We start from the raw sequence: 15,920 nt of genomic DNA on the forward strand, positions 1-15,920 counted from the left end.
GAGTTTCAGATGGTCTAGCTGTGATTGGCAGAGACCAGTTACTCAAGTCCAGAAGCATATGTAGTGCACATGAGGAATTGGGTGGATAAGTGGGTAGGGCATAAAAAAAAAAAAAAAAAAAAAAAAAAAACCTTCTGAGCAGCTGTCAATATGGCAACATATTGAGACACTCTGATCTCCTCTCTGCAGATCCCCCCAGCACACTTTCCTGATGCTGCTTAAATGTATGAATGTGAGGAAGGAGGTGAACTCTGAAAGGGCAAGTTGAACCAGATTTGAGGAGGGCAGAGAGGATAATGACAGCAAAAATGTTTTTGTCTGCAGCTCCACACTGATTCCATATGTATTTCTTTACTTCTTTTGAACAGTGAAAGACTTTGCAGCCCTGCCTGTACTCCACTCATTGACTCATTGATCTTATTCAGGTCTGCTGTGTGAATGTGCCACTTATTTTTTCACTGACAAGACTGCTGCTATAAGGACCATCTATCCACTGTTTGAAATCACTGCTACACACGGATCTCGTGCAGTGCTCTTAGTTATTGCCGTAATTTACATTCCTTATGACAATTTGTTTCTTGCTGTGGTACCCAATGTGCAGTCTACAGAGGTAGCTCTTACTCTAGTCTGGTTCAGTGCAGCCTTGACAAGCTAGGATCAATGAATTTGCAGATCTTGTTATCTTCTCTGCTATAGGTGCTTTTCCAACTGCCTTGAATGAAGCTTTGGTTACTCCTGTCCTCATGAAACAACCTTTTGTTCTTAAATGTCTGACAACTATTACCTCATGGTAAACATTCCTTTTCTTGGTAAGGTTATTGAGAAGTTTGTCTATGCACATCTGCAGGACTATATCACAGAAAATCGAATGATGTATCCTTTGTTACTATTGTTTAGATGCTGCCTTCATTGGGATATTCACTGACCTACTAATGGATAGAGATCAGCACTTTGTTTTGGTCCTCTTGGCTCATTTGGCAGCCACTCACATCACTGACCTTAGCATTCTGAAAGAGTGTTTAACATTTTACATGATATTTCTGGTGCAGTTCTCAACTGGCTTACATCTTGCCTTTCAGGCAATACCCAGAGGGTTGTCTTGTGTTTCTGGTTTGAAAATCTCTGCCTCTTTCCTTATGGAGTATGGAGTGCTGCAAGGTTCTGTTTTGTGCCTACTTCTTTTCATTGTGTTTGGGCTTCCTTTAGGACATCTTACTAGGGAAAAAGGCCAAGCTCATCACTGATATACTGATATCATTCAACTTTATTTCCTACAGAATATTATGGTGACTGTGTTTGCCCTTGCTGATGATCTGGACGCCATCAGTCAATGGTTTATATCCAGTCAGTTGAAGCTTAGCACCACTAGAATTAAAGCCACTTCATACACCTCTTGAGAATTCTTTGTGTGTCCCAAATACAGTCTGGATTTTCACAGTGGAAAAACATTTGTGTTCGTCACCATGGTGCATAACCTTGGTATGATTTGGGGTAATTGTCTGACAAATAAAGATCAGATATCTGCTGACGAGGTCCATTTATTTCCACCTGTGAAAAAAATTCTAGGATCCAGAACCTTATTCCTCAAGCTGATGTCTCTGTTGCAGTTGATATCTTGGTTGCCTGGATTACCACAGTGCACTTAACCCTGAATTGTCTGACACTGAGACTGACATTGTGAAGCTTGTGCAGAACTCTTAAACCAAGTCTCTTACTGTTCCCTTTAATTGCACTAGCATCTGGACCTTTATGCCATCATCCTTAAAATATTGATGTTAATGCCTCTGTCCATAAAGGACTCAGTTCGTCTTTTGAGAAAGAGCCTGCTATGCTGCAGTTGCCCTTCTCTGGCACCATACTATGCAAGAGTTGCTGGTAGTTCCAAGGCTGTAGTTGGACATTTGTCATGTGCCTCAGCTATGGAACCTTCTTACATGCTTGCTTAGAAATTGTGCCATGCTGGTTAGCTTCCATAGGTCCAAAAAAAATCAGTCAAGAGGTCCAGTGTGCAAAACCCATCTAGTAAATTAATATCAATTCCACTTCAAATCATATTTTAGTGTTGTTTGAGAAATTATATGAAACTCAAATTCAAGTTAGTTATGTGGACTTATCCAAGAAATGATTCTTGAATTTGTCTAATGATGAAACTAGTTTATTACATGAGCTTACTAGAGACAAGTTCATTATAATAATGACACTGGATAAGGGCAGAAAGGTAGTTTTGATGGACAAAATGGATTTTCATAGCAAAACAGATGCATTGCTAATAAACAGTGAATTTTACTAAAATGTTTCTAAAAAAGATAGTGTTCATAATTCTGTAAAATGGTTGTTAGATGATTTAATTTTGTGAAAAGCAAAATGGAAAAAAATTTAATTTAAAAAAAATGTCACCCGTTATTTCTGCAATTTTTGGTATACCCAAGGGCCCTAATGATAAATCAAACCTTCTGTTATGTCACCTTGTATCTGGTTTAGGCTCTACAACTGAGCCTTGGATAAATAACAGTGATTTTAAATTAAAATGTATTAATCACATTGATTATAGTTAAAAGGATTCATGTCATTTTTGGAGTAAAAGAGTAACGTCGAATGTGACCAGGATATTTTGTAATCAGAATCCACCAAGGAATATAATAAGTGAATCATTGCTGAAATAAGATTAATAGGCCAGTTTACACAGCATGTTTTTATTACAGTTATTTTTATTTTGAGGAGGGAGTATTATCACCAAACCAAAGGAATAGTTATGAGGGCTGCTACATGCCCCATCTATACTAATCACTGTTATGACAGTGGGAACAATTATGATAAAATCAAAATATAAGAAATATGTAAGAGTACATTTTAGATTTTTGAATGGGAAAATGCTCTGTTTAGAGGACAAAGAACCATTGATGTAATTTTTTATTTCATCATTTGGAGTCAGCTACCTATTTTTTTAAATTTGTTTATTGTACTTCTGTGGAATTAATAAATCATTTAGATGTTACCATTTGTAAAGATATTACCAGTAAGAAATTCTGTTCTCAGCCATCCTTTGCCAATATATATTTACAATTTACTAGCAATCATTCCTTTTGGCAGAAAAACAGCCTTATAAAAGGGACAGATGATAAAATTATCTTGAATTGTTAGTGAGTATAATGCGTTTGTGAATGAACTTTTGAATTTATGGTATATGTTCTTTGAAAGTAATTATGCATCTTATTTGGTTTATTGGTTAAAAATGAAATGACAAGGACAGTGGATAATGCCCTTGCACCTTTAATTTATGGGGTGCATGTACTGCAGATCTAATTGGGGTGCATATTACTCACCATATCTGGTGAGTTACCCAGAGTAACACACCATTCAAGTAAAGACTAGTAAGTAAGGGGGGATAAAACTTGGGCCTGCAGAACAATGATCATTAGTAGTTCACAACATTAACCATTTCCGCTGACTCTCCAGCTATCTTTCCTCTTCACAAAAACTGAGAGTAAGAGAAAAAATTAGTAAATCATTAGCCTTTTGTTTGCTATTAGGTAAAGTAGTAGAATCCTAGTGAAAGTCAAGGATTGCTGAGTTTGTATGCAGAAACAAAGCAAGAGATTCAAAACAACATTTGTCTGAAGTAGAGAGGCATATGTCAAGTCAGTAACATTTCTGTCTTTAGTAGTTTTTCTGTGAAGGACTATAACAAAATGCATTGCTAACATATAAGTAGATTATGCCACCAGTTCCCTCCAGTATCCATGGCTTTGGGCATTGCAGATGTATTTTACTTCTAGATGACATAAACCTCTGCACTGCAGTCCTAGGATGACATTCTTCAAAAGGGAGCATGTTTTGTAACAGTTGAGCTTCTAGCTGTCAGAAGTAAGTCCATCTTTCCCATTTTGGGGATGTTATTTTTACCAAAACCTCATGTTAATCACTTACTAACAAAGTTTGCTATGAAATATGTATGTATTTATGTATGTTTTGTTTTAAGAACATAGCAACATACGATCACATGGACCATAAGAGGCCTAGCCATATAAACCTTTAAGAAGACACACTTAAAATTTCTTACCACCATTGATGAGTACTTAATGGTGCTAGCCTCTCAAATTAAGGAGGACCATACATGATAACTCAGGTGTAAATTTGTGACTCCCTATCCAGTCATCAAACTAGCCTTAAAGACAGACAAAGTAGTGCTTTGCTTAGCCTCTTATGGTAACTTATTCCATAAGTTAGGAATATGTTGAGATAGGAATGTATCCTTCCATTGAGTCTTGCTCATTTGTTGGTATAAATTTAGGCCCCTACTACAGGTGTTTTTTCAATCACAGGTTTTTTGAAGGAATAAGAGGTGAAATAGAACTGACACTGTGAATGGGGTCCGACAATAAAATGTATGCCAGGCATAGATCTTCCCTCAACGCTCTGTAGGAGACAGAATACAGGGATTGGACCTTGATGTGGTCTGCATAGCACATTACTAACATTCTGTATTCTTTTAGTGAGGAAGTTCTGTGCACATTCCAGATGTTAGATAATGCATGGTTAGGTACATAACAAATTGGACATTGTACTCAATGATAGGTCTGATGAATGTGGAATACAGTGGGATAATGACTTCTTTGGATCTAGATGCTATACCATTGTTTATTAGTTGTACAACATAGAGTGATTTCCTCATGATGGTAGACACATGAAGGTCAAAGGACACATTACTGTCTATCTATGTACCTGACTACTGGGTCAGCTCTAAAGGGTTTGTTGTCAGTATGATAGTTTCCATTGTGGATGACTTCCTGAAAGATACTATTATGCATTTCTTGGCATTCAGGTTTAGTTCATGACTCTGGCACCAACTATTTGTCTGTGTCAGTCCTTCATGGAGAACATTTGTGTCAGTGGATGATTCAGTGACAGCTCCTAATTTGCAGTCATCTGCAAATTTAGTCAGCCAGAGGCCATTGACATTGGCCTTGATTTCAAAGAAGTAACTGCCAAAAAGGAGCAAACCTAGGACCGAGCCCTGAGGGACTCTGCTTGCGACTGACCTCTTTGTAGAGGTGGACTTCCCCATAATAACTTCCTGAGTCCTGTCTATGAGACAGCTGGATACCCATCAGGTGATATAAAGATTTATACCCAACCTCTTAAGTTTGTCAACAATGCCCAAGTGGGAGATTGTGTCATATGCTTTCGCCAGGTCAAGGTAGGCAGTATGAAGCATTTTGCTGTCATCCACTGCTTTGATGACCTTCTCAAAAAATCTATCAGGTTGAGTAGGCATGAATTGCCCTTGATAAAACCAAATTGGGTTGGGTCCAGGGTCTGGTGCTTTCCTATGTCATTATTGATTGTTTCCATGATAATTCTTTCCATGGCTTTGCAGATGAGAATAGGAGAATAGTACAAATCTATCCAAAGAGTTGAAGTATTTAATGCCTTTAATTTTTTGGTTAAACATTGTTGGGTATTTCCAGATGAGAGCTATTCTTGGATTTGTGCATACATAGGGCCAATGTATGAATGATGGGTTTGATAAAGAAAGAATACAGTGGTAAGATGACTCCTCTCAATCTCAAAGATATTCCCTTAGAAACTAACTGGGCAAGGTTGAAGAATTTTCTGACTGTGGTGAAAACATGATGATTGAGGAGTGAGAAAATGTCCACATCAGTACCCACGTGTCTTATAATTGTATGTGTTTGATGAGAAGTACCATTTATAGCATCTGAGGTGGGAACAGCTTTTTCACCAAATGCTACCATGCTGCATTTTTTTTGCATTTAACTTAAGACTGTTTTCATAACACCAGATATATAGATATTCCATCCCTTTCACAAGTTGTTTAGCATCAGTGGATGAGCAGATAGTGCAATGCCCAGTTTAGAGTCATTGGTAAACTTGGTCGACCACATTTCAGTGATATTGACTTGGATGGATATGCTTTTCATAGTCTTTTGTTTTTAATCCATGGTTATACCACTGTACAGTTAGTAGATTTAAATTTGGGCAGTAAGAATGATGAAACTATGCACATGAAATACAAGGTGGTACTGGGAGTAAAGTCCCCTGCAGTATATATTTTAATATTTTTATCTGTTGCTTTTAATTGTAGAATGGGATTTAATGTGTATTCAACTAGTAAAGGCAATTTAGAGCAAGCCAAGACTAGTTGATTAAGTTTGTGCTAAGCTTTGTTTTTGAGTGCATGGTTGCAGTGGAATGATTAGTAACCATATGTAGTTTGATCACGTAACAAGAATTCCTTGTAAAGTGCATATGTCTTCAGAATGGAATGCTGGTTTAAGCCGTCTTTCTGTTCTGATTTTGTTTTAATTCAGCTTAAATACCTTGGAAAAAAAAACAGGTTTGTTTAGCATTTAGCTTACCAGCTGTCTCTTAAGTGATTACAAGTGAAATCACTTAATTAAGTAAGCTGTCACACTTTTTTTTTCTTTAAACTTTCTGCACCCACAGCAGCTTGGTACCCAAGGCAGCTGCCCCATTTGCCTCACCTTTGTTAGGGCAGTGCTTTTAGTGGGCTGTGTGTCTCATAATTTCACTGGGTAATTATTGCAACTCTGCAGCTGGCCAGTGTATAGAAAAAATTCATAAGATGATATGTCCTCAGAATTATAGTACAGATGAGGGTATTAGAGCAGAGATCCACCCCCACACTGAGGAGATGGGCAGTGGAGCATGCTCCCACAAAGCATCTTTTCAAATGTTCTGTGTTTTGATTTTCTCAGTGTTTTTTGTGATATTCAGTTCTCTATACTTGTAGTCAGGGATTTAGCTACCCTGGGCATTGCAACCTTTACAGACTCTCTTTCCCCACTAAACCTTTAAAATTTGTTTGACAACTTATAGGCTATCATTCAGAGATCAGAATCACAGTCTCTTATTAGACAACGTGTACAATGCTAAACTGTCAAACTTATGTTATTTATTTAAAGGTATGAATGTTAAACTTCTATTTTTTTAAATATATGACTGACATTAATAATAATAACAGAAGTAAGGCAGACAGTTTACAAGCTGTCTAATAAATCACAGTGATTCCTCAATGACATCTTGTAAGCTGTCACACTTTTTTGCAGAATTTCATCGCCCTCTATAAATCAGTGCTCTATTCTTTTTTCCCATCCTGTGACCCAGTCTGGCCAGCCATATATTTGGCCATTTATTTTGGAGAGTTGGGCTTCTAAGAAGCTGCACTGAGTTACTTGGTCTGAACCATTTGTACACGCTGTTCCAGTGGACCTGGAAGGAAATGTTATTGTTTAATCGGGTCTATATCAGAACACCGAAAGTTCATACTTTCAAATGTTCTTACTTTGATCCCTATTCAGCGAATGCTGAAAATAGTGAAACGACAGATAACCAAATTTCTTCCTAGGGAAACAGAATTGGTTATCAGTTTCTGTCATTTTGCTATTTTCAGCGATGTGGTGGAAAGTTACGGGTCGGGTTCAGGTAAGTGTGTGATTGGCCCTGGGTTAGGTGAGTTAGGGTTAGGACACAAGGGAGGAATGTGTGCGATTGTGTGGACGTGAGTGTTAGGGCAGGTTAGGTGAGTTAGGGTTAGGGTGCGGGTGAGGTGAGTGTGCGATAGTGACGGACCTTAGGGTTAGGGTTTGGGTTAAGGTAAGTGGATAGTTAGTGGTGATTGTACAGTTTAGTGTAGGGTAAGCTGTTAGATTTTGGGTGTATGTGTGTGGATTGCTGTTTGTTTGGTGTGCTTGTGTTGTGCGTATGTGTTTTGGAACAGCAAATTTTTTCCCTAGGAATAAATTCACTGTTCTGAATGTTCGATGTTGTCAGCATTTGCTGATTAGGGGTCGATGTAAGAACATTTGAAAATGAGAACTTTCGGTGTTCTGATATAGACCCATTTAATCAGCAGTAGAAAGGAAACAGCATGATTAATGTGCAGAACAAGTGTGAACAGAATTAAAAAGAATATCAGCAGCACTGAAGAAGTAGCTAAAGGGAAGCTCTGATTAAAACCAAGTAAGGAGAAATGCATATTTAGGAGCACCCTACTGAAATAGTACAGCAGGGGAAGGGAAATTTCAGCAATAAAAATGTAAAGATAGATATCAGTAGATAAGTTTTAAAAAAGAGGTAGGCAATGAAAGAATTTGGAAAGGTCAACTAGTAATAATGAAATGTAGAGAGATGAAATTTCAAAAAGATAGCAGTATAAATGATAACACTCTTCCTTCTGGGCAATTGAGAAGATCAGTCTGGAGTATTGCATTCACTTCTAGATATTCAGGTGCTGCTCATTCTGGTGGGATAAAGCCTAGAATAAAATCCAGGCCACCCTGGTTTGATTAATGGCTTGGTTGACTGACATAGTATCAGTGAGGGATGGGCATGCTTGCCCGAGGGAGGGTATTACTTGGCATCTTTTCTGAAGATCCTGGTGGAGGTGTGTCCAGACAGTGAGAGGTGGGCCTCGTTGAGCTGCTATGGAGGCAGGCCAGTATGGTGCTTGCCACTCTGCATGCTAACCCTGGACTGAACCACACTGTTGTGAGGGACAGGGACATGAGTATTTCATAAATTAAAAAAAAACTGACAGAGGAAGAGATCTGAAGTACCCAGAGCCACACATAGGATCCATGACAGGCCTCAACAATACCCAAATATGGTTGGGGGGGCAAGGAGATAGCTGGAAGACCCATCACAGATGGGGGGGGGGGGCACTGATATGCTGGACAAGTACAGATGAAGGACAGGTATGACAAAAAAAAAGATATTTATTTATTTAACAGTTGCCCCACCTTCCTACTTCTAATTGCTGTTTTGCTTAACTCTGAAATAATCTGTATGTTTCCAGAGTGTGGAACTGTCTTTCTTAACATTATTACATTATTAGAACATCTGGCATTGTTTATATGGCTCAGGACCATCTAAATGTAGATATATAGTTTCCCTACTATTCATATTGTTTTCTTTTTTTCTCTATTTTTATGCATCACTTTGCAGTTTGGCTTGTTCTTGTTCATTGGGCTGAAGTCACATTTGAAAATATTCTAAACAGATCAGTCCCCTTAACCTGATTAAAAATATGCAGAAGTAGATAGAAAAATATGGATAACTACATGCATAGATGATGGATGGATGGATGGATGGATGGATGGATGGATGGATGGATGGACAAAGAGACAGTCATTCAAGCTGGTGTCTTCCTTGAAAAAAGAAGGTAGTGTCAGCTGTACACCTAGTGGTATATAAAAGATGTGCTCCTCTTCAAGGAAAAGGAGAAGAAGACACACGAGCAACTGCCAGGTTATTGAAAGAACGTGGCAGCATTCAAATGAGCAACTTCCAGAATTAAGTGTATGCAAGAAAAGAGCAGACTTTAAAATGCCTGCTTTGTGGGAGGTGCTGTGACATCTCTGAAGTAATATAAGGAAGAAAATTTTAGTAATGGAATTATAAATCATAGTTTTGAGGATGCTGTATTATAACAAAATTGGGGCATGGGGAACTGAAGAGTGTGCATCAGATTCAGCAGTCAGTTATCTGATATATGAATACATATATACATATGTGAATGCATAAGTACATACATAGACACCCACTTAGCCATCAGCTAAAAAAAATTGAAGGCCATTGTGTAGTTCTTATTTGTATTTACTAATGTTAATGGTAACATGAAATTTAGAATTGTGTTACTGTCAAATGTTGTCAAACTGATTTTTGAAGGCTGGCATAATCACAGTGGAGTACATTGCAGTTATGTTATTGTATTTTTATACCTATGTCATTGTTGTCCTGAGTACCACCAAAGTCAGCAAATGAAAACAGACGGAACAAGTTAATCTCTAAGTAGATGGGCAGTTGATGTATTTATGATATAATTTTGTATAATTTGAGTGCGTTTTTCTGGCTAGTTGAAGTAGAATATCCTTAAATCAGGTTGTATAGTATGACATAGGGATTTAATTCCTGTGCTCTAAGCACCATCAAATGAATTGTTTGCTGCTTTTAAGTGTTTGTTATTATGCCAAGTGCAAGACAGCTACAGTGGAAACAATTCCTAAGTTGTTCCTTCAGCAAATAGAGAGAGGATATCTCTGTATGAGAAGCTGAAGCACCATCCCTGAGGTGATATTTTTCCTTCTGTAATTATGTTTTGTAGGTACAAATCAAATGAGGAGTATGTTTATGTTCGAGGTCGTGGAAGAGGGAAGTATGTATGTGAGGAATGTGGAATACGCTGCAAAAAGCCAAGCATGCTGAAGAAACATATCCGAACTCATACCGATGTGCGGCCATATGTTTGCAAGTACTGTAATTTCGCTTTCAAAACCAAAGGTAAGGTGTGATTTCACCATGTCCCATCTTCCTAGCAAGTAACCAGATGCTGGGAATAATATTTTCTCACTTGTTCGTTTTTCCAGAAAGTTTAGTAGATACTGATTTTTCCCTTGACTTTTCTTTAACCTTTCAATCACCTGAATCAGCGTGTGAATACAAAGTATAACAATACCTCATTAACTCTCAAATCACAAGTATAACAATACCTCATTATCTCTCAAATCACAAGTATAACAATACCACATTATCTCTCAAATCACAAGTATAACAATACCTCATTATCTCTCAAATCACCGCAGAGAAGGCTGAAGAACATTAAGCTGTACTGCTTGTTTTCACTCTCCTGACAAAGGAGGTGGCCAGTTGTGTTCTGGCTTTGTCACCTGATTCCCGTAGGTGAAGTAGCCAGTAGATGTTGGAGAACCCCCCTCCTCAATTCCTGTTTGCAGAGTCTACCTGCAGGAGTCCATAAGAACAGGAACAGAAAAAATATATATATAGCCAGTATAATCTGTAGACTTTTGGTTTCCCTGCTGTGTTATAGCATTTTGTGCTGTACTCCATCAGCTAGGATCCACTGTGTGATATGAATCCGACATCCATAGTTCGGTCACATTAATGTGGAAGGAGAATTGTAGTTCGAAGTTAAAGCCAAGGGCATGGAAATTGAAGGGGCGGTGATGTTTTTATTAGAAAGTAGTCTTGGCCATTGTCAGAATTTTACCATACTGAGGAGATGGACATGTTCTTGTAGGAGTATGGATATGGAAATGGTTTGGCCTTACATTTCCATGCAGAATACTGTTCCCCTTAAATTGGCCATTTGTAATATATTCAAGTGGTACTGGCTTATCATGTGATGTCAGCCCCACCCCTTCTTTGTAGCTCCATACTTGTGTAGGGCCTATTTTCAGAACTCTCTGATTTGCATTTATATTGCCTATCACAAATAGTCGTAATGCTGTAGCAGTTTCAAAATGTAGTTATTGTCTGTATTGTCAGCAAATAATTCCCACTGATCTGTGCATGTACCCATATGTGTAAGTACTTCTACATCCACTTTTTTTACATCTTGACTGAAACCAAGTCTTTAACATAGAACTCAAAAAGCTCATTAATTTGTTTTTAAATATGGTCATTCTTACATCTTCTTTGCAGTTACTTGCAATTTTGGATGGCAAAGTGGTGCAGTGGTTTGCGTTATTTCCTCACAACAAAAGGTTCTTGGCTGGGATACCTTCTGTGCAGAGTCTGTATGTCCTCACTCTGTTTGTGTGGGTTTTCTCTGGGTGCTCCGTTTTCTTCCCACGTTACAAAGACGTGCCTGGAGGGTTTCTTCCTGAGCCTCCGCTGAAAATTGGCTCATTATGTTGGTTTAGTTGCACTGAGGGGTTTTCTCCTTCTACATAGAGAACTAGCTATCTCTGTTGTACGTTTTTTCTGAGAGTTATAAAGTTTGAACCTTCCCATCATTTGATATGATTCCATTTTAGAGTTTTCAGCATAATTCCATGTTTAGTTTTTTTCTTGCCTTAGAGTTAATCGGGCTTTATTTTTAAGGAAAACAAAATCGCCACTGACTCTAAAGACAACCGCAAAGCATTCTATAGCTTTGTCAAGTATCTCAATAGCAACACTCAGATCTGCTCTGAGTTACAGCAGAATGGCACTAAATATACAGAACCAACTGATATTGCCAACATCCTGGCAGACAGGTTCAGTGCTAACTTTAGCCTCCTGTCATCCCCTAAAGGGCCCATCTCTATACCAGAAGAATATAAAGTTCCTTTAATCACGGCTGCACAGGTAAAAAACACACTATCCAAAGCCAAGAAGACATAGGTTCATAGGTTCATAACAGCATCCATGGGACCTGACAACATCCCAGGCTGTGTTCTACATGAACTACAGAACAAACTGGCACCCCACCTAAGTACCATGTTCAATCATAGCCTCACCTCAGGCTATGTACCCACTGAATGGCGCACAGTGACAGTTATCCCACTCCACAAAGGGGGAGCCACCACAGACCCCAGAAACTACTGTCCCATTAGCCTAATGAGCCTGGTCTGCAAGGCTATGGAGCGTATCATCATGGAACTTATAAACAATGACATTGGTAATTTCCAAACTCAGGACCCCACCCAGTTTGGGTTTGTAAAAGGCAGATCATGTCTCCTAAACCTGATAGACTTCTTTGAAGCAGTCACCAAAGCTGTAGATGAAGGTAAGGTGGTTCACACAGCCTATCTAGATCTCGCTAAAGCTTTCGACACCATCCCCCACTCTGGAATTATAGATAAACTCACTAAACTAGGTATAAATCCCTATGTCACAAGATGGGGTGCTAACGGGCTCACTGACGGAACTCACACTGTGAAAGTAGCAGACTCCAAATCCAACTTCAGACTAGCGAGAAGTGGAGTACCACAGGATTCAGTCCTGGGTCCTCTCCTGTTTGGTATCTACTTCTCTGAAGTACAGGCTAACACAGAAGGTCTTTGGCTAATGAAGTTCACAGATGACTGCAAACTAGGAGCCATAATCAAAACTCCAAAAGATGTGGACATCCTACAAAAGGGCCTCGCTGAGACAGATGCCTGGTGTCAAAGCCATGGCCTCAAGCTCAATGCCAAAAAGTGCATTGTCATCCCTTTTGGTAAAAACTCTGTACCCATGAACTACCACATAGGAGGTAGTCTACTTAACACCGGAAGTGTGATAAGAGACCTTGGGACACAGGTGGACAGTAGTCTCTCCTTTGATAATCACATTGCCACAGTAGTCAGAAAATCCTTCTACGTGGCACACCTCATCACAAAAGGTTTCTCATCCAGGAAAAAAGAGGTCATTGTTCCCCTGTACTCATCACTCATTAGACCCATTATAGAGTACAACGCCCCTTTTGGTATGTACCTCACAAGACATCTACAACAACTGGAAAGGCCGCAGAAATACCTCACAAAGAGGATTACCAGCCTCAAACAGATGCCCTACGCAGACCATCTAAAAAAACTGCAGCTTTACTCCATCGCATATCTCCTACTCAGAGGCGATCTCTGCCTAAGACACAAAGCTATGTCAAACCCAGAGCTTTTAGACATGCTCCACTTAAAGAAATTCCAATCCCTATGAGCTACATGCTCTAGGGACCTAAACCTTGTCACCACAATAAACAGAACATGCTGGAGGGATAGATTCCTGTCCCAGAGACTTCCCATACTCTGGAACAAACTACCTATCTGTATCAAACACAGCTCCTCATTAGCACTCTTCAAGAAAAATATTGATGATTGGATGGGAGCTAGGAAATTCACCCTGGGGATCACTTCTGTGGCTCTGCTCGACAGTGGCACAGGAAAATTATTTTCTTGGGTGACGAAAGCCAGGGTACCTTATGGCTAGGCTTATGTAGGCCCTAGGGTCAATAGGCTAGTACCTACCTATGAACCTAAATATTAAAAAATGTCTTCTCTGTACTTGTATTATAGCTGTGTACTTATTTTTTTTATTTACTCACTTTATGTACTATAGCTTCCATTTGCTAATTTACTGTTGTTAGTACACAAGACCTCTAAGATTGTGTTGTATTTCAAATATGATTATCATGCTGTATTTCTATGTATTGGAGATTTTCTCCTCGGGTCTCTACTGAAAATGGGCCACTGGCTCAGTTGGACCAGCATGGTCAACAAATGTCAAATAAATAAATAAATAAAATCTCAAGTCAAGATTTTTGGGCATGTAGGAAGATAAATTAAAGGATGTGAGGCATGATAAAATTGCCTATTGTTACCATCATTATTTTAATAAATGGGGTGAGTCCAGCTTCTCTATGGGGATGCCATAGTCAAATAAAGGAATAAATGCAGTAGTGGATTCTCAAAAAATCATGAAAACAGTGAGCAAAAGTCAAATGTACGATAGCTTGGTTTTAAAAACAAGCTTTAGTGTAAAATTCTTAGAAAACTGTAACTCTGTAGACAATCTGAGAAAACTCTTACAGGTAGCAAATTCTTCTCGTTGGAAGGAGTATCCAAGGCTCGCCTTATCCTAATCATGGTTTAAATAAGTGTATGAAAGCCCTGCTAATGTCATAGGAAAAAAATAATGCCATGTCAATTAGTTTCTGAATTAGGCACTTTGTCTTTTAATGATTAGATCTGTAATTATTTATAAAAATCCGTTTCTGGATGTCAGCAAGTAAAGACAATTTCTGTCATAAGTCAGTTATGTTTTAGTGCCTTTATGTGATAATGCCTTGAACTTCTGCAGAGTTGACCTTGGAAACATGGTTTCTAGTTGAAATGAGTCGAGAGTACATTATAACAGAATATCTAGGAAAAGGCAAGGTGGGTTTCTGACTGCGGAATAATGAGGGTCTTTATAGCATTAGATACAGCAAACATAGGCGCCAGAAGCTGTTGAAGATGGAGAGGGGGCGGAGGGTGAGAGGGGCACTTTGTGATCTAAAAAGGGCAATTTTTTATAACTATTTAGTACCACAACAAAGGTCCACTTGGAGGACATTTTAAACGTAGCCAATTCCCTTTTGGTGCTTGAATTTACATTTTCTGATTGGTGTTACCTGTCCCATGGCTGATAATTGTATATTAGCCCTAGTGAGAATAACGGTGATCATACCATAGATAATTTGAGGGGACCCATGTAAGGGATGCAGCATTTAGGAACTTCCTCTATCCATTAGTGGCATGAGGGGCAATCCTGAAGTACATTTTCTATTACCCATCTACACCCTAGATGAAGATTTACCTGAAGCTTCCCTTAACCTGCTTAAAAAAAGTTTGATAATATAATCCATCATGGAATCATATATAAACTCAGGGAACGTAAATTAAATGAAGCAGTGATAACACTGGCCACAATGGGATACATGGTCATACATACTAAGTAAGAGTACTCCATTACACAGCTCTTACCATACCAATTATGGAACACTGGTAATTGTTATATACCCTACTCATGTGCCATGTGGCCCAGCTGAAGAAGGTACAAAGAGATTTATGGCTTATCTTACACTGAAAGAGCAAATCAATACACTCTTCTTTGTACCTTATTACCTTCTTAGAGTAGACCTGTGTCTGACCTATGGAGTATTAAAGAATCTCTTACTATTTGAAACCCACTGATTAGAATGCACATCTGATGACCTGAACACAAAAATGCACTCAGCATGAATAAACATTAATATCAGCCTTACCATGAAAGGTGACAACCTCATAGCTCACACACTTCCACAACTAGGTAATAATACCCTTTCTGAATTAATTTCAAGCCATTAATACCTTTAAGAAGTACTTAAATAACTACATGGGATACATCAAATACCAATGTGCGATTTAGGGCATGAAGTTATTGATAGTCACCAGACATTAAACTTACTCACCAAACATATGAACCTACAAACATATAACTTAAATGAAAGTCATGAGTTTATTTTATAAAATTTCATTTAAAAAACAAAGGGCTGTAAACACATATCTACAATAACACCCAGAAATAGAACATCAAATTAACACTTGAAATAATACTTGAGACACTTGCTTTTTCAAGTGTATGTGTTACACTTTGTG

At 38.5% G+C, this 15,920-nt stretch overlaps 1 protein-coding gene across 1 annotated transcript in view; it reads left to right on the top strand.

Moving 5' to 3' along the window:
- Nucleotides 1–15,920, top strand: part of HIVEP3 (HIVEP zinc finger 3) — a 434,905-nt gene that overhangs the window by 316,295 nt on the left and 102,690 nt on the right. The window contains exon 3 of the mRNA XM_044060009.1: nt 10,148–10,323. Coding sequence (XP_043915944.1) covers nt 10,148–10,323 — 176 coding nt within the window. The remainder of the gene's footprint in view (nt 1–10,147; nt 10,324–15,920) is intronic.

The sequence above is a fragment of the Protopterus annectens genome, chromosome 1.part2 (genome assembly GCF_019279795.1).
Source record: "Protopterus annectens isolate FY-2018-M chromosome 1.part2, PAN1.0, whole genome shotgun sequence".
In the NCBI taxonomy this organism is placed as follows: domain Eukaryota; kingdom Metazoa; phylum Chordata; order Ceratodontiformes; family Protopteridae; genus Protopterus; species Protopterus annectens.